This window comes from Chiloscyllium plagiosum, unplaced genomic scaffold (genome assembly GCF_037043375.1).
Source record: "Chiloscyllium plagiosum isolate Xiang-an unplaced genomic scaffold, Cpla_swu_hap1 HiC_scaffold_14, whole genome shotgun sequence".
Taxonomy (NCBI): Eukaryota; Metazoa; Chordata; class Chondrichthyes; order Orectolobiformes; family Hemiscylliidae; genus Chiloscyllium; species Chiloscyllium plagiosum.
In genome coordinates, this window is record NW_028270152.1 from 24,500,373 (window position 1) to 24,522,405 (window position 22,033).

General features: G+C 40.6%; 1 protein-coding gene across 4 annotated transcripts in view; it reads left to right on the forward strand.

Moving 5' to 3' along the window:
• The window catches only part of LOC122558909 (inter-alpha-trypsin inhibitor heavy chain H3-like), a 105,565-nt gene that overhangs the window by 25,290 nt on the left and 58,242 nt on the right, over positions 1-22,033 (forward strand). For all 4 annotated transcript variants that reach the window (XM_087994179.1, XM_087994180.1, XM_087994181.1 and 1 more), the window contains 4 exons: positions 5,669-5,854; positions 8,591-8,730; positions 9,066-9,229; positions 15,978-16,031. In XM_087994179.1, the coding sequence (XP_087850305.1) occupies positions 5,669-5,854; positions 8,591-8,730; positions 9,066-9,229; positions 15,978-16,031 (544 nt within the window). The remainder of the gene's footprint in view (positions 1-5,668; positions 5,855-8,590; positions 8,731-9,065; positions 9,230-15,977; positions 16,032-22,033) is intronic.

Sequence of the window (22,033 nt, forward strand, 5' to 3'; positions counted from 1 at the left end):
TTTGTACATATTCATATATATAATTGCATTTACCAATACTGTATCTCTCCCAGGAATCTGACTTCACAAATTTAGGCAATCTGGTAATTTTACTATTCCACCATAATATGTTCACTTTGAATGTGGAATATTGGTAGGTCTTTAGTTGAACTTGATTCTGTTATTGACAGCATGAATTCTGTAAAGTCCATTAACCTAGAGGACAATTTATCTTTTGGATATCCTTTTTCTTTCCCGCTAAAAAGACAACTACTCTTATACCTCATCTGGTGAACCTTTATGCCAATGAATTTCCTTCACAAACCACAATTTTCCTGCTGAACCAAGCATTTGTTCCACTACATGATCTGGAAGACATTTAATCTCATGAATTTTCTTCATGGAAGTTGGTTGTACTTTAGTAACAGGCACTTATTTTTTGCAGAATCCAAATTTTTTTAAAATAAGTGCCTTTCTCTTTTCAAAATAACATGAGCTGGGCAATTTCTTCTTTACCACGTAATGAATCCATGGAGATTTGTCATTTCATCTCAGTAGGGTCTCCCATGGAATTGTATGCAAACAATCTTCAACCTGTGTGAGCAAATGTTTGTTCATAAATGGCTGACAAAGATGTGCTATATATATAGACTCTGTACTTCAACTTGTTGGTTAGGTTTGCATGATTACATTGACCCACATGATTGTTTGTCTGGTGAAACGAATATGTTCACTTTCCCAGTATTACTACTGGAAGATTGTTCCTTATGAAGCATGATTTCTATCTTATTGACAGTTGTCTTGTGCCAACATAGCTATGATTTTGGCAATGGAGTAGGATGCTCCAGCCAGAGCTTATCTGCTCCACCCACTCTTCTTCTTTTCTTCACTTCTTTTCCTCTTAGTGTTTCGTCCTTGTTCTCTCCTGGCGTTTGGTGACGACCCTGGCCTTCAGTGGTGACTCCCAGCCTCCGATGACTGCCAACTTCCCAGCCTGGTGCAGTGGCCTCTCAGTGTGGTGTGGCAACCTACCATCCTGGCATTGTGGCCTCCCTGCCTATTGTAGCAGCCTCCCAGCATAGTATTCTCTCGGCCCAGCATGGTCACCTCTCAGTCAAGCATGGCTTTGTCGGCAGTCTGAAACGATCTACCAGCCTCATGATCTTAAAGGAAAAGCCTGGCGCGATCTGGAGGCTAGGTGCCAATGTGGTCTGGGTTTGAAGACTGTTGTTCTGAACTTTTATTTCTGAAATGCTGGACATTCCATTTCTTTATTTTCTCAGATCTTGTAACTAAAGAAGTTGAACCTAGGTATCTTTGTATCTAAGTGGTGTTGTAAGTGGGGACATATAAATTTTTCACTATACTCATTGAGTATATACAACAATAAAGGCTAGTTCAAATTCTAAAATTCCATTCTCAAGGGATTCTGTATTGTTAGGCTCCACAATGATCCTAAGAAGCCTGATGAAATTTTTTACTGGTTGTCCCTTGACTGTCCATTACCTGGCATTTCCTTCACTTGACTGACTGTTCCTTGAAAAGTTCTAACTTGACTGGCTGTTTCTTGGCAATTATCTATTGTTTAACTAATTCAGTTCCTTTCATAATTTGAAAAACCGAAGGCCAACGCACACATTCAAGAATATCTCTTTTCCAAAGTCAGTTCATCTTTGGACTAATAATTCTCTCAAATATTCAGAAGTACTTCCAACAAGAATTCAGTCTTTTATGAATTCTGACTCCAAAGATCCATGGTTACATTTGTCCACTAATTTCTGGAGATTATTATCTGTTGGCTCAATGACATTTTCTTTCTTTATTCTTCCTGGATCCTGGTTGTTAATGGAAAGGCTAGTCCACCCATTTTCTCTTGAACTGAGTGATTGGCTAGACCACTTCAGGGGACAGTTAAGAGTCAATCACATTGCTATGGGTCTTAAGTCATACTTGGACCAAACCAGATAAGGACAGCATGCATCCTTCCTTAAAAGAAATCTGTGAATCAGATGCATTTTTATAGCAATTGATGACAGTGTCTTGACTATCATTAATGAGATCTGTTTTCAATTGTAGATTTGTAATTTGTTTGCAATTCCACCAGCCATCATGGTGAGATTTGAAGACATATTTCACAGACCATTAGCCTGGTCCTCTGTGTTACTAATTCAGTGACATTGCCACTATAAGTGTCTCCTTTGATGCTGAACTTGCCTATTTAGATTTCTCTTTTAAGGTGTTTGTTTGTCCTAAGATTACAGTATTGCTCAAAATCTTGCATAAATTTATCAGAAGTATCTATTGCTTCTTTTGTGCCTTGTTGAGCTACATCATGATGCGCTATAGTCACAATTGAATGTAAAATTACATTTACCTGATAAGTTTCTGATTTAGTATCTACTTTGAAATTAATTCTTAATCTTGAGAAGTGTTTTCTCTTAGATGTCCCACTCTGTGAACTATTTGACTCATTTCTGAAATTAACTTTTCTTGGCAATATTAGTTCACTGTCATATCTACTTTATGTAATTATTTATTCACCTTAGTTTAAAGGAGTTTGATTCTGCAGTATCTCATAGAATCATACAGTACAGAAGATACCTTTCATCATATCAAGTCTGTACTGCCAAAATATACCACTACCTACACTCGTCCCACTTCCAACACTTGGTCTATAGCCTTGAATGTTATGACACTTCAACTGCTCATCCAAGTGCTTTTGAAAGGTCATGAGGTTTCTCACTTCATTTCCCTCCCAGGTAGTGTATTCCAGACCCAAGCTACCCTCTGGGTGAAAAAGCATTTCCTCAAATCCCCCCTAAACCTCTTACCTTTCATTTTAAACTTATGTACCTTGTTATTAGCCCTTCAACTAAAGGGAACAGCTGCTTTCTATTTACCCTGTCCATGCCACTCATAATCCCATAGGAGAAAGTGAGGACTGCAGATGCTGGAGATCAGACCTGAAAATGTATTGCTGGAAAAGCGCAGCAGGTCAGGCAGCATCCAAGGAGCAGGAGAATCGACGTTTCGGGCATGAGCCCTTCTTATTCCTAAAGAAGGGCTCATGCCTGAAACGTCGATTCTCCTGCTCCTTGGATGCTGCCTGACCTGCTGCGCTTTTCCAGCAACACATTTTCAACTCATAATCCCAACAGATTTCCATTCAACCTTCTTAGCTCCAAAGTAAACAATCTAAGCTTATTCAGCCTCACTTCATAGCTGAAATGCTTTATCCCTGACAACATCCTGGCAAATATCCTTTGCACATCTCCAGCAAAATCACACACTTTCTATGCTGCAGTGATCAGAACTGTACATAATGCTCTGAATGTGGCCTAAGCAAAGTTCTGTACAGCTCCAACATGATGCCCCCTTCCATCCCCTTATAATGCCTGAGTAAGTATCCCTTTTGCCTTCTTAACTAACTATTAACAGGTAGTGCTGCCTTCAGGGATCTGTGCCCAAATCCCTCTGCTCCTCAGAACATCCTAGTACCTTGCCATATATTGAGGACTTCCTTATCTTCAGCATCAATCCATTCCAAGTCTTACACTTTGTGTACAGATAAAAATAAAATACTGCAGAGGGTGGAAATCTGAAACAAGCAGGGGGAGAAATGCTGGAGAAACTCAGCAACTCTGGCAGCAACTGTGGAGAGAGAAATAGAGTTAATATTTCAAATCTGTGTAATTTCTACCTATGGTTCAGCACTACAAAAGAAAAGTCAGAATAGAAGCATTTCTGCATTTCTGAAGACACCCTAAAAAGTGAGGAGCTGTCGATTTTCATAAAATAGGAGTTGAGTGGCAAACTCCATGAGATTGTCACTCTTTGTAAAATGCAGTCTATAGTTTCAAGTCAGGATAATGTCAGGGTATTTCACTGTCCTTGTTTGTTACTTTCTGTTTGGTGGTGTGAACAATTATTATTCTTTTGCTGTGAAATTGACAAAAATACTGAAGCCAATCAGTCTGCAGACTCTCCTCCAAATTGGATTTTTCTTTATTGAATAAATACAATTTGAGCTTTACAACTGTCTGAAAAGAGAGATAGAAGAATAGAAAGCTCACAGTGTGGAAACAGGCCATTTGGCCCAACAAGCCCATACCAACCCAGACCAATCCCATCTTTGTAACCCTGCATTTCTTATGACTAATGCACCTAACCTATACATCCCTGAACACTATGGGTAATTTAGCATGGCCAATTCACCTAACTTGCACATCTCTGGAGTGTGGGAGGAAACCAGAGCACCCAATGGAAACCCATGCATATACAGGGAGATTAGGCAGTCACCCAAGGCTGGAATTGGACCTTGTTCCCTGGCGCTGTGAGGCAGCAGTACTAACCACTGAGCCAGCATGCTGCCCTTAGCTTCAATTTGATGTCTTATCTGATAGATGATCCTCCACATACCTGTCCGACACTTTGACCTGTGAAATGTCAGAGACTGTCAATGTTGCCTGAAGTGTCACTGTGATATGATACACAAGTCAAGGATGAGCTTGAACTAATGACACCGGACTCAAAGGCAGAAATGTGGTCTGATATTTGGCCATTGAATTGTGGGAGGGTGGAGAGACTGTTACACATCTCCTTCTGGAATGTGCCTTTGCAAAGGAAGTCTGGAGAAAGACCTAATGGTTTTTGTCAAGGGGCGTCTTAAGCAGCTCTGTGATGCAGGACACACACCAAGACAAATATTAACCATGTCTGGAGGACTATCAACTTGGAGAAAGATGCTCTTTGATCTGCCTGAAAGTTGTTTGTCTTCCAGAGCAAGGAGTTGACCCCAACCTTTGCAGACTGGCACATTTCAAAGTCCAGGACTAGGTGCTGAGGAATGCACTAAAGCTTGGGGCAGCTGCCAATGAGGAACAGTGGAGGAAGACCATTGTCTGAGATCTTTCTGCTGAAGTTAAATGGGGCTCTGTTCAGCTATTGGACTTTCCCACTGTCTCATTATAGATGTAAATATAATATTGTACAAGTAAGAAATGCCTTTGGTTTTGTTTGTTGGATAGACTCAAGCTTCAATGTTTGTTTGTTTTCTTCATACGCTACTGTACAGAATCAAACTGCTTTAGTGACTATGTATGTACATATATTTTTTACGAATAAAGTACATGTTTGAAATAAAACAATTTGGCCATTGTAGTACTTTTAAAATGAGGTGTTGTGGTACAAAGTGAGCCAGAGGCTGGAAGTTTAAGTTCCACTCCGCGACTTCATGCTATGAAATCCAAGTTCATAGCTCAGACAAATAGGTTGATTATCAAATTGTAAATCCTTACAATGTATTTTGGCCACTGATAAGAGTGGGAATGTCTCTTGGTCTGCCATGGTGTAGCACCTTTCAAGCCTCTAGTGACAGGCCAACAAACTGTTTCAGGACAAATTAGCTATGGAAACAGACACAACCATGGGTTTTCTCTGCCTCGTGCATACTATGTGTGGGAAGATAAAAGAAAAATAAATAGTACTTTAAATAATCATCAGGCAAACCAACTGTAGTGAGAATTAAAACTAGCTGGAAAATCTTACATATACTTAATATCAGGAGTAAATCATCCTCCAAATGCATTCTGACCTCAGTTTGTGCTTTGCTATGAATTTCCAAGCTAAAATCAAAAATATTACAATTATTTTAAAAGTATGCTCAATCTTTAATTTTTCTTTTTCACAGGGCTTTTATGATGAAGTGGCAAATCCCTTGCTTTTGGATATTGAATTACAATATCCAGAGAATGCCATTTCAGAGTTAACTCAGGCCAATTTTAGGCAGTATTACGATGGGTCGGAAATTGTAGTGGCTGGCAAGATTTCAGATAATAACCTGGAGTCACTCATTGCAGAGGTCTTTGCACAAGCTGTAAGTACTCTCAAACCTACTCCAAATCATTTATTTACATTTTAGATTAATTATAGAATACAACATTGTAGCACAGTGGCAAATCATTTAACCCATTTTATCCGTGCCTACTATTTGAAATAAAGACTGTAAAATTTCCTAATACTCTTACAAAACAAAAACCCCAAAAATCATAGAAATACATTTGAGAAAGCAATTACGTTTGATAGTGCTAAATAATTGGCCTTACTTTCTTACATTTTCCTTGTAGCCCAGAAGCGTTTTTCTTTACGGTATTCATCGAACTGTCTTTTTAAAATTTATTATCAAATCTGCTTTCATAAGTTTTTCAGGCAATGCATTCTACATCATAATAATAATTCATTGTGTTAAAAATGTCTGCCATGTGGCTGCATCCATTTGTCTTTCAATAGTTCTCATCACCAGCCCTTTTGCCCCAGCACCAATTTTTCTTTATGTACTCTATCAAAATCCTTCGATATTTAGAGAAAATTTGCTTTGAATATTCAGTGGTATGAGAACAACTTTTGTATTTCTAAATGAGTCTTTCTTCCATATTTTCATTTTCATAAAGCTCCTGTACATTCTTCCTAACGCCTTAACATCCACCCTGAAATATGGTATCCAGTATGTCCACAACACTCCAGCCCCAGGAACCAAAAAGTTCTATAAAGTTTTGATAAACCTTAGTTGTTTTTGTATTCTATGGCTCTACTTATAAAACTAAGAATGGCTTTTTAAATACCCTTGTTACTTGTTCTGTCCCCTGCACAAGTTTGCGTACCTACGCACCATGATTTCTCTATCTAGCACAGGCTTTAAAATTTCATTTATACCAGTGGAGAGCCAGACTTCCATTAGTTTGTTTAAATAGGTGCCCACATAGGGACTGTTACTTGTTTGACATTACACTTTTCACTGACAGCTTTTTGACTCAATGTTTATTTACACAAGATGAAGTGGTGTCAAGTGCCTGTAGTTTCTGCAATTTTTACTTTAATTATCTGATCACAAAATACAGTTATAGCAGCAGTTTTTTTTTGTTAAAGAAAGCCATGAATGGTTGTTTTAAAATCTTTTTCACATGTACAATTATCACAATTTGGTTCTATATATTTGGTGGGCGGCACGGTGGCACAGTGGTTAGCACTGCTGCCTTACAGCACCAGAGACCCGGGTTCAATTCCCGACTGAGGCGACTGACTGTGTGGAGTTTGCACATTCTCCCCGTGTCTGCGTGGGTTTCCTCCGGGTGCTCCGGTTTCCTCCCACAGTCCAAAGATGTGCAGGCCAGGTGAATTGGCCATGTTAAATTGCCCGTAGTGTTAGGTAAAGGGGTAAATGTAGGGGAATGGGTGGGTTACACTTCGGCGGGTCGGTGTGGACTTGTTGGGCCGAAGGGCCTGTTTCCACACTGTAAGTAATCTAATCTAAAAAATATTGTGTATACAGGGTGTGTGTGCAAGGAGGTGCCATGATTTGATGAACCATTGGAGCAGAAGCTGAATAAGAAATTATGAGACAACCCTTGGAGGTGACTTGCATGACAAGGCATTCTCCTGGACATGCATGGTCACTTCATCCTACCTTATTCATTTAAGTCCTCTCCTTCAGTACTGGTTGCCAGCCTAACAAAGATTTGCACACAGTTTCATTCATTTGAAGTTCACATATTTGATTACTTAAAATGTAATCATAAAGAAAGAACTTGCAAATAAAATCTTTCATACACTTCTGAAGTTTAGTCAATGTTACCATGTAGACAGCCAATTTGCACACAGCAAGACACAAAAGCAGACGTTGAGTTCCCCGACTAGTTAGTCTGTTGCACAATAAATGTTGGCCAAACAGTTGGAAACTTCAAATCAATGCAAAACAATAATAAGATATTAATGGCTAAAAGTTATATGCTCTGCTGGTCTGTGTTTCTTGGTGTTAGGCTGTATAAAATAGGGCAGGTGCCCAACCCTCAACCTTCTCACCCAATCTCACCCTATCGTACGTAGGGTAAATGGGTGCCAAAATTGGCAACATGTGTATTCAAATAAATAAGATGCAATTGAGCTTGATGAAACCATAGTTGAACCCAATGTTATGCTACTCATGCTGTATAAATAAGCCTGCATTTAAAGAGATTTTAAAGGATGATAAGTAAGTGGACATTATCTTGAGAAGGTGCCATTTGTGCATTCAGGCACCCATCCAGAAGATATAACCTATTCCTTTCTCTCTGCATGGTCATTAAACCCAGCCTCTGTTCAAGTAGACCAAACTCGGACGAGACAATGGCCCTGACTTATCTGGGTCTGGGCTTCCATCAGGCCTTCCTGGTGGGCCTTCAGTCAGATTGGCCATCAACTCAAAAAGGCAAGAATTCCTTCCACTGAGGAGCAGAAGTACCACAACACTGCCCACAACACATTGGTGCTGAGGAGCAGGTTTCTTTCAGATTTGTTAGCTGATTTCTGAATTTCCTTCTGGGGGTGGGGTGGGAGAAGCCATACATTTCTGCCCTATCTGCTCACATCATATATATCAAGAATCCTATCTGATTTTAGTTTTCAGTTGATAGAAATAGTTGTGTCTAACATGTAATAATGATAATATAACAAATTATTGCAATTGTGTAATTAGCTGTAAATTATGAATTATGTCATGTAACAAAGATCAAAATGTAATATACTTTACCAAGCATTTTACTATCAGGTTCAACCTAACACTTTAATTCTCCAACAGGCTAATGAAAACTTAACTCTAAAAGCGGAAGTGCAGGTATCAGAAGTTGAAAACGTTACTGTGCAGCAGCAATACATTTTTGGTGACTTCACTGAGCGACTGTGGGCTTATTTGACCATACAACAGCTTTTAGAGAAACGGTAAAATAACAAAAGCTTTTTGTCTCTGAGATGGAAATTTTAAATTTGTAGTTTATGTACAAACGCAGTTGGTAAATATCATGATTAATATCAAAGGTATGTTAATGTTTTGGTTATCAATGCCTATCCTTCCAAGCAGGAGCTGTCACTGTTGCAAAGCAGCTTGTAATCATTATAGTTTAATCTTCCATTTAGATCACATAAGGACAAAAATCACATAAACCATTAAAATGATTGACAGAACATTTGTATAAATGGCAGCAGAAGTATTTACTGAACTGGATTGCAATACGTAATAAAATTATTTAATACAGGATATTAATTGTTTCATTCAGGATTTCTGCAGAGCCAAATGAAAAGGGAAACCTAACCAACAGAATCCTGGAACTGTCACTCAAGTACAGCTTTGTAACACCATTAACGTCAATGGTGGTCACAAAACCAGAGAAAAATGAGAACGGCACATTTGTTGCTGACAAACCAACAGAAGATGATGATGGTTGGATAAAATTAACATTGTTTATATCTTGATTTTGCAATTCACATGCAACATATATATTAGTCAGCTATGTGTGTGAGCTCAATTTAAAAAAAAACTACATATTCTGTTCCCATGTATGTCCTTGATTTAATGTTTCATTCAAAATAGAGCAACCTTTGACAGTACTGAACACCCTCAGTACTGGGGTGCAGTGAAAACCAATCATAGAATCCCAATAGTGTGAGAGCAGGCTATTCAGTCCATCAAGTCCACGCTGGCCCTCCAAAGAACATCCCACTCAATCCCCATAATCTTGCATTTCCCATGGCTAATCCAAATAACCTGCACATCTTTTGACTAAGGGAGGAAACTGGAGTACCCGGAAGAAACTCACACAGTCTCAGGGACAATGTACAAACTCCACATAGACAGTTGTCTGAGGCTAGAAATGAACCCAGGTCCCTGGCATTGAGCCACCGTGCCACATGAGATTTCTATTCTCAAATCTTTAGAATGAGATGTGGACCTGTGAATTTCCAAACAGTTAAGTCACAATTGACACAATTTTTACAGTACATAGAACGTAGAGCATAGAACTTTATAGTGTAGTACAGGCCCCTTGGCCCTCAATGTTGTGCTGACCTGCAAAGTTAATCTGATGCCCATCTAACCTGCACGATTCCATCATTATCCATACGTCTGTCCAATGCCCGATTAAATGCCCTTAATGTCAGTGAGTCTATTACTGTTGCAGGCAGCCATTCCATGCCCCTACTACTCTCTGTGTAAAGAACTACCCCTAATATTTCTCCTAAATCTATAATTCCTCAATTTAAAGCAATGTCCCTTCATGTTAGCCTTCACCATTGGAGGAAAGTGGCTCTCAATATCCACCCCATCTAACCCTCTGATTATCTTATACGGCTCAATTAAGTCACCTCTCAACCTCCTTCTCTTCAATGAAAACAGCCTGGATTTCTCTCAGACTTTCCTTGTAAGACCTTCCCTCTCTGTTCATCCATACTGCCAAGACTTTTACCATTAGCCCAGTACTCTGCATTCCTGTTACTCCTTCTGAAGTGAACTACCTCACACTTTTTTGCATTAAACTCCATTTGCCACTTCTTAGCCCAGCTCTGCATCTTATCTATGTCCCTCTGTAACCCATAACATTCTTCAACACTATCCATAACTCTGCCTACCTTAGTGTCATCTGCAAATTTACTAACCCATCCTTCTATGCCCACCTGCAGATCATTTATAAAAATGACAAATAGCAGTAGCCCCAAAGCAGATCCTTGCAGCACACCACTGGTAACTGAGGTCCAGGATGAACATTTCCCATCAACCACCACCCTCTGTCTGCTTTCAGCTAGCCAATTTCTGATCCAAACTGCTAAATCCCCTTCAATCCCGAAACTCCTTATTTTGTGCAATAGCCTACCATATGGAACCTTATCAAATGCCTCACTGAAGTCCATATACACCACATCAACTGCCTTACCTTCATCCACCTGTTTTGTCACCTTCTCGAAGAAGTCAAAACCATGTTGACTATCCCTAATCAAATTATTCCTTTCCAGATTATTATAAATCCTATCTCTTATAACCTTTACCAACACCTTAACCACAACCAAAGTAAAGCTCACTGGCCTGTAATTACCAGGATTGTCCCAACTCTACTTCTTAAACAAGGGAACAACGTTTGCTATTCTCTAGTCTTCTGCCCCTACTCCTGTTAAAAATGATGACACGGGCAGCACAGTGGCACAGTGGTTAGCACTGCTGCCTCACAGCGCCAGAGACCCGGGTTCAATTCCCGCCTCAGGCGACTGACTGTGTGGAGTTTGCACATTCTTCCCGTGGTTTCCTCCCACAGTCCAAAAATGTGCAGGTTAGGTGAATTGGCCATGCTAAATTGCCTGTAGTGTTAGGTGAAGGGGTAAATGTACGGGAATGGGACTGGGTGGGTTGCGCTTAGGCAGGTCGGTGTAGATTTGTTGGGCCAAAGGGCCTGTTTCCACATTGTAAGTAATCTAATCGAAAGGTCAAAGCCAAAGGCTCTGCAATTTCTTCCCAGAGAATCCAAAGATAAATCCCATCCAGCCCTGGGATCTTATCTATTTTCAGATCTTCCAAAATTGCTAAAACCTCCTCTTTGTTAACCTCAATCCCATCTAATCGTGTAGCCTGTTTCTCCGTATTCTCACTAACATTGCCCTTTTCCAATGTGAATACTGATGAAAAGTATTCATTGAGCACTTCCCCTATGTCCTCAGATTCCACACACAACTTTCCAATACTATCTTTGATTGGCCATAATCTTACTCTTGTCATTCTTTTATTCCTGATATACTTATAGAAGGCCTTAGGGTTTTCCTTGATCCTATCTTCCAACAACTTCTCATGTCCCCTCCTGGCTCTTCTTAGCCCTCTTTAGATATTTTCTGGATAACTTATAACTCTCAAGTCCCCTAATTGAGCCTCAACGCCTCATCCTCACATAAGCCTTCCTCTTCCTCTTGACAAGAGCTTCAACTTCATTAGTAAACTATGGTTTTCTCTCTCGACAATTACCTCCATGCCTGATAGTATATGCTTACCAAGGACTGTAAAGTGGTGAATATCTGCAGGGTTCGTCTATTCGTCTACTATAAATTAGGTGGTAGAACAGAGGCTTCCAGTGGCAATTTATAGTCTATGGTTTCTATGTTGAGAAGAATTAGGGCTGAACCCTATCAAAAATCAGCACAGTCTCAGTTTCAGGATTTTCAAGAAGGGTTTCTTTCTGTGAGCACTACTGAATTATCTCATGGTATCCTCTGCAGCATGCCTCATGAGCTATGTACCATACCTCATTGACGTCTTAATTGTGCTATCATGTGCTCAGCAATAGTGGCAGTAATTGCCACTGCTAAGAGTTTCCAGGATTCCAAGTATTGGCACCACTTTTAAAGCCAGGCCAAGCACTGCCAAACAGAAACATCCTTTCACTGTGCAAGTGGTAGGAGGAGAACGAATAAGAAGCACTCTTGAGGTCACAAATATGGTCCAAGTGACACTTCATAGCAAATGCAAATACACATTTATAAATGTACTGTTTATTTAAATCATCACCCCTCTGATTCACTGTAGTAACTGCAGTGACACAGGTTATCCATTCTTAGCATCATCCCAATTTAACTACTGCTAACCTAATGCCCAGCAAAGCATCACCTTTTTCCATTGTTCAATATGGGAATGTCACATGCTGGAAAACCTTCCAACAGCTAAAGATATTCACTTTCATCCAACAGCAGCAAATGCAAAGAGAAGTTGCATTTACTTCTGGTATCAGCTTTTGGTCAACAACAAATTTATAGTCAATGACTGATTACTGCACCCAACTCACATATATTGGAATCCAGTTGTCAATTAAGTCCTCTCTAGTTAGTTGTACTGGACACTGCACCACTGTAGTCCACCTCTTTGGAAGACTGCTGCAGCTCTCCCTGCTTTTCAAATCCCCTCTTTGCCTGCTCCACCAGAGCACAGAATGTGAACATGGCAAACTATCGCCCCGTAAACTGATCCAAGCATCAGACCTCATCCAAAGCCGGTCCTATTGCCTGGTCCATGATGGCTCTAGTTAAAGAATGGGCTGCATTGCTCAGCAACAATTGGGGATTGTGTAATAGAATAATCATAGTACCATCCTTGAAAGGCATCTAGGCCTTGAAATGCAGCAAGAACGTAAGAATTCTCCGACATCATGGCTGCGCCAGGGTACTTGGCACAAGGACATCCAGATCACTTTGTACATCCCCAATTCCCAAAATATCACCATTTTAATAATAATCATCCCTTCTGTTTTTCACACTGAACTGTGTAACTTCACATTTAGCTACATTGTACTGCTGCTATCATGTCATCGCCCAAACACTCAATTGGTCTGAATCACCTTGAAGCTTACTTGTCTCACAGAATCATAGAATCCCCACAGTATGGCGACTGGCCATTCAGCCCATCAAGTCCACACCGAACTTCCCAATTAGCATCCCATCCAGACCCACCTCCCGACCCTACCCCAGTAAGCCTGCATTTCCCATGGCTAATCTGCCTAGCCTGCAAATCCTTTGACACTATGGGAAATTTAACATGGCCAAGTCACCTAACCTGAATAGCTTTAGACTGTGGGAGGAAACTACAGCCCCCAGAGGAAACCCACAGTGACCCGGAGAGAATGTGCAAACTCTACACAGGCTGTTGCCCGAGGCTGGAACCGAACCCGGGCCCTTGGCGCTGTGGGGCAGCAGTGTTAACCACTGTCTCCTCCTCACAACTGCGCACAGTTTTGTGTGGTCAGCAAACTTGCAAAAGTAACATTTGTTTCCCTCATTCAGATTATTTATATATATATCGTGAATAACTTGGGCCCAAGCACTGATCTTTGTAATATGCAACAGTTACAGCCTACTTAAGAAAAGACCCACTTATTCCCACTCCTTGTTTCCTATTGACTAATTCTTGGACCATGCTAATATATTATCATCTGTTTCATGTGCTGTAACTTTACTTAATCCCTTAGAAGTGACCTTATTAAAAAACCTTCTCAAAATCCAAAATCACCACACCCACTGACTCTCCCTTCACTGTTCTATTAGTTACATCCTCAAAAAAACTCCAGTAAATTTGATTAACATGATTTGCCTTTCATATACCTATGCTGGCTGTGTTCAATCCCATTAATGCTTTCCAACTGTTCTGCTATCATATCTTAAACATCAACTCTAGAATTTCCCCACTACTGATGTTCGGCTAGACATAGCCAGCAAGATTGACATTCCTTTGCACATACAATCTTGTTCTCTTATCCTAGTCACTTCCTTACTACCAGGCCATTCAATTTACCTGTCATTATCTTCATCCCGTTTAATCATTCTCTCTGCTGCTGTGTCACCGGTGCCAACTGGCCATCTGCATTGTCTCATTGTCCATTTGAGGACTATCACATACAGACATGCAATCTGATAATTCTAGACATCGCCTTCTATTTACAGTCACAAAAAGTGACCAGAAATTAATAGAGGCTGTAGTTTGCCCCAAAATGCAAAGCAAATTGAGATGGGGTTAACACGGGTTTGACAAAGGGTCAGTTAGACTTGAAACGTCAGCTCTTTTCTCTCCTTACAGATGCTGCCAGACCTGCTGAGATTTTCCAGCATTTTCTCTTTTGGTTTCAGATTCCAGCATCCGTAGTAATTTGCTTTTATTTATTGAAATAGGGGTTAGATTGATGTCTTGGTGTGCTATTCACATAGTCAAACCTGCTCCCCCGAATAGATCTCTAATGACAAGCAATCTTTCTGTGTGTCTGCCCAAAATAGCATGTAAATACTGCAGTACTGATAATCTTTGACTCTGGCTGAAGTACATACTGACACACTAATAAGCATGGTATTGCATGACATAGCATGGATATTATGACCATGCAGGTTGGACAAGTTCTAAGAGAGCGAGCAAGCACTCCTGAGATGCAGCCTGATCCAATCTATATCCCTATGCGCAGTGTCCTAAAAGAAGGTAATTTCGATGATAGTTGCTGGTGAATCAGAGAGGTGCCATGATGGTCATGAAGGGTTGGACGTGACAGATGCCAATGTTGGTGGGTAAGGGCCATGTGCAGCTGGTACCGAAGGAGTTAAGGTCCGAGGGAGTGTTGCTAAACAAAGAGACCTTGGAGTGCAGGGTCATAGCTCCTTGAAAGTGGAGACCCTGTTAGATAGGATAGTGAAGAAGGTGTTTGGTGTGCTTTCCTTTATTGGTCAGAGTATTGAGTACAGGAGTTGGGAAGTCATGTTGCGGCTGTACAGGACATTGGTTAGGCCACTGTTGGAATATTGCATGCAGTTTTGGTCTCCTTTCTATTGTAAAGATGTTGTGAAACTTCAAAGGTTCAGAAAGGATTTACAAGGATGTTGCCAGGTTTGGAGGATTTGAGCTGTAGGGAGAGATTGAATACTTTGGGGCTGTTTCCCTGGAGCGCCAGAGGCTGAGGGGTGACCTTATAGAGGCTTATTAAATCATCAGGGACATGGATAGGATAAATAGCTAAAGTCTTTTCCTTGGGGTGTGGGAGTCCAGAATTAGAGGGCATAGGTTTAGGGTGAGAGGGGGGAGAGATAAAAGAAACCTAAGGGACACCTTTTCACACAGAGGGTGGTACGTGTATGGAATGAGCTACCAGAGGAAGTGGTGGAGGCTAGTACAATTGCAACACTTAAAAGGCATCTGGATAGGTATACGAACAGGAAGGGTTTGGAGGGATATGGGCCAGGTGCTGGCAGGTGGGACTGGATTAGGTTGGGATATCTGGTTGGCATGGGTGAGTTGGACCGAAGGGTCTGTTTCCATGCTGTACATCTTTATGTCAGTTTTGCAGTTTTGTGCTGAGCAATATTGAGCTCCCTCACAGCCAGAGACGAGATGAGATTGCCAGGTACCTGCTCTAATTTCCAAGTCAAAAATTCATGACATCTAGCTTGTTTGGTGCATTTAGTAAGAAAGGAAGCTCAATATTAATAAGATGAGTAAGAGCATTAATAAGACATTTAACAAGCTATAATCTCCCTTTAGTTGGCAACTTACCAATGATTAGTGAGAAAGTCAAATTGCCGCTTCGTCAGTTCCTAGAAAATCTAATGAGTTACTCTCAATGTTATAATATGCTATAGCCATGTTTCTCAGGCCCCTATAAGGTTCAAGCCTTGTTTTTATTTCATTTCAGAAAATGAGGAGCCATTAGCATTTAGAACTCAAACTGCTGGAAGACCTAAAGCACGTAAGATTTTTTAAAAGAATATTAATCTTATTTAGAGAAGTTTGTGTGAGATGTGGTAAACTGATATAACAGTGTAGGAGATATTGTGTCACATACAAATACGTGAAGAAAGCTATGATTTTAAGCAATTTCCACCTCATTTATCAAATACAGAAAGGATTGCAACTAGAAGTGCTATTAACAGGAGATAAAATAGTTGCCAAAACCACAATGGCTGAGGAATAATGTATGCCAATGAAACGAAATGAGAAGCCGAGCAGAAGCATGGTGGAATGCGAAAAAGAAATGTAAAGCGTATCTGCACATTCACAGATGTTTTTATTGTGTAATGGGAATTGCAATTGATTTCATGAAAGATGGTGAATCATTTGGAATTGGTATGTTACTTTAGGAATGATGAGGAATAAATTGCTCTCCAGCAAATAATTCACCTCCTGACTCCCCTAAGCTTGTCCACCATCCAGACAGCACAATTCAGGAGGATGAAGGAATACTTCCCACTAGCCTGAATGGGTGCAGCTTCAAAAACTACTCAAGAAGCTTGACACCATCCAGGACAAAGCAGCATTTTGATTGGCACTGCACCCACAAATATTCACTCCCTATACTACTGACATTCAGTAGCAGCAGTGCATCTAAGAAACAAAAAGCTCATCTCTAAACTCAGTGACCTAGGTCTTGGTTTGCCCCTCTGTAACAGGATCCTTAACTTGCTGACCTATATACCATAATCAGTAAGAATAGGCAACAACAGCTCTTCCACCATAAACCTCAACATCGGCGCCCCAATTATACACTTTATACACTTAGGACTATGTGGCCAATTTTCTGCCCCCGCTCCACATACAACAAGTTGGCTCAGTTGTAGGTCAGATCTCAAACAATGATGAGAATGCAGAATACAGGAAAGAGATTGAGTGTCTCGCAGCTGTGCTGGTCAAGAAAGCACAACAATGTCTCTTCTTTCTCTGGATGCTAATGAAATTTGGCATGTCCACAAAAACTCTTACAGTTTTTACCATTCCAGCTGGTTGCATTACAGTATGGTATGGCAACTACTCTTCCCAAGGCCGCAAGAAACTACACCGTCATGAGCACAGCTCAGTCCATTATGCAAACCAGCCTTCCATCCATTGACTCCATTTATACTTGCCGACACCTCAGGAAAGCAACTAACATAAGCAAAGACCCCTCTTTGTTATATTGTCTTCCACCCTCTTCTGTCAGGCACAAGATATAAACATTTGAGTAAATGTACAAACAGATTCGAGAACAGCTCTTCCCCGTTGTTATCAGACTTTTGAATGGACCTCTCAAATGTTAATCTTGATCTGTTGGTGCATGTGACAACAATAGATCAAACCAACAAATCTACAAGATGTACTGAAGAAATTCACCAAAGTTCCTTACACAGCACCTTCCAACCCAAGACCGCTTCTATCTAGAAGGATAAGGTTAGTAGATACATGGGAGTGCTATCAGCTACAAGCTCCCCCAAGTTACTCACCATCCTGACTTGGAAATACATAGCCTTTCTTTCAGTGTTGCTGGGTCAAGGGAAATGTGTCTTCTACCAGCTTCCCAAGAGTAATTAGGAATGGTCAATCAATGCTTGTCAAGCAGCGATGTCCACATCCCATGAATGAATAAAACAAATTTGGGAAAGTAGTTTGAAGACAAAGGAAATGTATCATAGTGTCAAAGGAAGAGTGCAAGGTATTATTTGTAGACAAGTTGTTAACATTCTGTAATTATTTTTAATTAATTGTGTAATAGTTTTCCAATATATTTTGTTATAAATTGAATTGTTGGCTATATGTAGTACAGAGAAGTCATTACAATAAATGGTAACTGAGAAAATTTGGCAATTTGATCAATACATTTTCTGTATCTGCTGCTTATGGATAATTGCATGAGGAGGAAATGATTCCTTAAAATTTCTGCTTTTTACACATTTTGCTATAGTCATTCACCAAGTGAATACATTACGGAAAGATATAGAAGCAATAGGGTGGTGGTTATAGATTTTAACTTCCTAACATTGACTGGCATTCATTTAGTGTTAGAGGTCTAGATGGAGCAGAATTTGTAAGGAACATCAAGGAGGGTTTGAGAGAGCAGTATGTAATTACTGCTTGGGAAGGGGGTCATATTGGACCTGGTGTTGGGGAATGAGCCCAGCCAGGTGGTTAAAGTTTCAGTTTGGGATTACTTTAGGAATAGTGATCACAATTCCATAAGCTTTAGAATACTCATGGTCAAAGATGAGAGTGGTCCTAAAGGAAGAGAGCTAAATTGGGAGAAGGCTAACTATACCAAATTTCAGCAGGAGCTGGGGAATGTGGATTGGGAGCAGCTATTTGAAGGTAAATCCACATTTTATATGTGGGAGACTTTTAAAGAGAGTTTGATTAGAGTGCAGGACAGACATGTCACTGTGAAAATGAGGGATAGAAATGGCAAGAGGGAAATGTGAATGACAGGTGAAATTGTGATACCAGTTAAGAGGAAAAAGGAAGCATACATAAGGTCTAGATGACTGGAGACAGACGAAGCTTTGGAAAAATATCAGGAATGTAGACCCAATCTGAAATGAGGAATTAAGAGATCATAAAGTATCATTAGCAAACAGGGTTAAGGAAGATTTCAAAGCCTTTTGTTCATATATAATGAGTAAAAGGGTAACTAGAGAAAGGGTTTGCTCACTCAAGGACAAAGGAGGAAAGTTATGCATGGAGTCAGAGAAAATGGATGAGATTCTTAATGAGTACTTTGCATTGGTATTCACTGAGGAGAGGGACATGACGGATGTTGAGATTAGGAATGGATGTTTGATTACTCTAGGTCAAGTCGGCATAAGGAGGGATGAAGTGTTGGGTATTCTAAAAGGCATTAAGGTGGACAGGTTTTCAGATCCAGATGTGATCTATCCCAGGTTACTGAGAGAAATGAGAGAGGATATAGTTGGGGCCATAACAGATATCTTTGTAGTATCCTGGTCCTGGAGAACTGGTGAATTGCTAATGTTATCCCCTCATTTAGGAAGGGCAACAGGGATAATCCAGGTAATTATAGACTGGTTAGCCTGACGTCAGTGATACAGAAGCTGCTGAGGAAGATTGTGAGGGATAGGATCTATTCCCATTTGGAAGAAAATGAGCTACTTAGTGATAGGCAACATGGTTTTGAGCCAGGAAGGTCATGTCTTCTTTGAGGAAGTGACAAATTGTTTGATGAGGGAAGGGCTTAGATGCCTTATACATGAACTTCAGTAAGGCATTTGATAAAGTTCCCCATGGTAGGCTGACAGAGAAAGTGAAGTCACATGGGGTCCATGGTGTTCCAGCTCGATGGATTAAGAACTGACTGGGCAACAGGAGACTTAGTGAAAGGGAGTTTCTCAAAATGGAGAACTGTGACCAGTGGTGTTCCACAGGGATCCATGCTAGGACCACTGATGTTTGTGAAATACATAAGTGATCTGGAGAAAGCTATAGGTGGTCTGATTAACAAGTTTGCAGATTGGTGGAGTAGCAGATAGTGAAGGGGATTGTCAGATAATACAGCAGAATATAGATAGATTGGAGAGTTGGGCGGAGAAATGGTAGAGGGAGTTCAATCCGGGCAAATGAGAGGTGATGTATTTTGGAAGATCTAATTCAAGAGCAAACTGTACAGTAAATGGAAAAGCCCTGGGGAAAATTGATGTACAGAGAGATCTGGGTGTTCGGGTTCATTGTACCCTGAAGGTAGCAATGCAGGTCAATAGAGCGGTCAAGAAAGCATACGGCATACTTCATTGAACAGGATATTGAGTACAAGAGTTGGCAGGTCACGTTACAGTTGTACAAGTCTTTGGTCTGGCCACATTTTGAATACTCCGTACAGTTCTGGTTGCTATATAAACAAAAGGATGCGGATGCGTTGGTGAGTGTGCAGAGGAGGTTCACCAGGATGCTGCCTGGTATGGAAGGCACTAACTATGAAGAGAGGTTGAGTAAATTAGGACTACTTTCATTAGAAAGATGGAGGTTGAGGGGGGACCTGATTGAGGTCCACAAAAGTATGAGAGGTATAGACAGGGTGTATAGCAAGAAGCTTTGTTCCCCAGAGTGGGGGATTCAATTACTAAGAGTCATGATTACATTACATTACATTACAGTGTGGAAACAGGCCCTTCGGCCCAACAAGTCCACACCGACCCGCCGAAGCGCAACCCACCACACCCCTACATTTACCCATTACCTAACACTACGGGCAATTTAGCATGGCCAATTCACCTGACCTGCACATCTTTGGATTGTGGGAGGAAACCGGAGCACCTGGAGGAAACCCACGCAGACACGGGGAGAATGTGCAAACTCCACACAGTCAGTCGTCTGAGGCGGGAATTGAATCCGGGTCTCAGGCGCTGTGAGGCAGCAGTGCTAACCACTGTGTCACCGTGCCGCCCACCAAGGGTGTTCAAGGTGAGAATGGAAAAGTTTAAAGGAGATATGCATGGAAAGTTCTTTATACAGAAGGTGGTGCGTGCCTGGAACGCGTAGCCAGCGGAGGTGTTAGAGGCAAGCATGATAGCATCATTTAAGATGTATCTAGACAGATACATGAATGGGCAGAGAGCAAAGGGATACAGATCCTTAGAAAAGAGGCGACAGATTTAGATATCGGATCTGGATCAGCGCAGGCTTGGAGGCCGAAGGGTCTGTTCATGTGCTGTAATTTTCTTTGTTCTTTGAACCATTCAAATTCATTTACATTTAATCAGGTAGATGTTTGATTGGTTTAATTAGCCATGTCCTTAAGTTGTTCATCAACACGACCTTTTCCACCCCAGACAGATATCACAACCTGAGTATGTCACACATGTCACCCTTATCCCAAGAGGTATGACAAAATCAATCAAAATGCTCAAATTATTTTTTCAGTTTTTTTCCCCCACCTACTGAGCCATATTTAGTTGTGGCATAGTGGAAATGTCTCTGCCTCTGAGCCAGAATTTTCAGGTTCATTTCCCACTTTGCAACTTGGTCCATGAAATCTGCATTTAAAGTAGGACTATGTTTGTTGATTGTGAATTCTTCCAGTACATCTTTAGCAAGTAGTGAAAATGGGAGAATGTTCTAGTCAACTGTGCTTGATGCAGAGTGGCACCCCTCAAGATAGACTCTGATAGCTGACTGGTGACCTTTTGAAGGAAAAAAGTAGCCATGGAAACAAACATAAGCACTTGCTTTGTATGCCTCATGTTTCACTAGGAAGCAAGGAATTATATGCATCTAATAATTACATTTTAAATTTAATGGATAAGTTTACATATCACATAATCCTTTAGAAATGCTGCTAAGTTGATTCCAGCTATCAATACCTACTAGAACAAAAGAACAGAAGAGAAATTCAGCACAGGAACAGGCCATTCGGCCCTCCAAGCCCTACTAGATACAGATTTTTGGACATAATGGAAATACCACAAAGACTTTATGGGGCTGTGTGATATATAAAGCAATAAGTGCTTTTAAACCTTTTAAATGAGATGAATCATATTTTCACATGTTTTTGAGAGATTGTTCAGCTTTTATACAAATGAGTCAAATAATTGTTGAGGTGCACTTCAAGTTTTGACCTGACATGATAGAAGAGCTGAACCTTTGCTGTAGAGCTGGGAGTGACTTGGAGACTTTCCCATTAACATGCGGCATCTCCCAGAAATGTAACAAGTGTTTTGGCAAGCATATTTTTGAATATGTTAGTTAGTCATTGTGAAGCTTAGTGTTTTCTTTAGTTTGATGCAACAGAGGCTTAATAATTAATGTTTGATCTTTAAGATTTTTGCAAAGGTCTATAGCTTGGGTTGTGGTTAACTCACTGAGCTGCTGGGTTATCATGCAGGCAGTTCATTACCATGCTGGGTAACATCATCAGTATGACTTCCATGAAGCACTGTTGTTTTGTCCCATTTGGTTTTTATGTGTGTCTGGTCTGTTGGGGTGAGTGTCACCTCC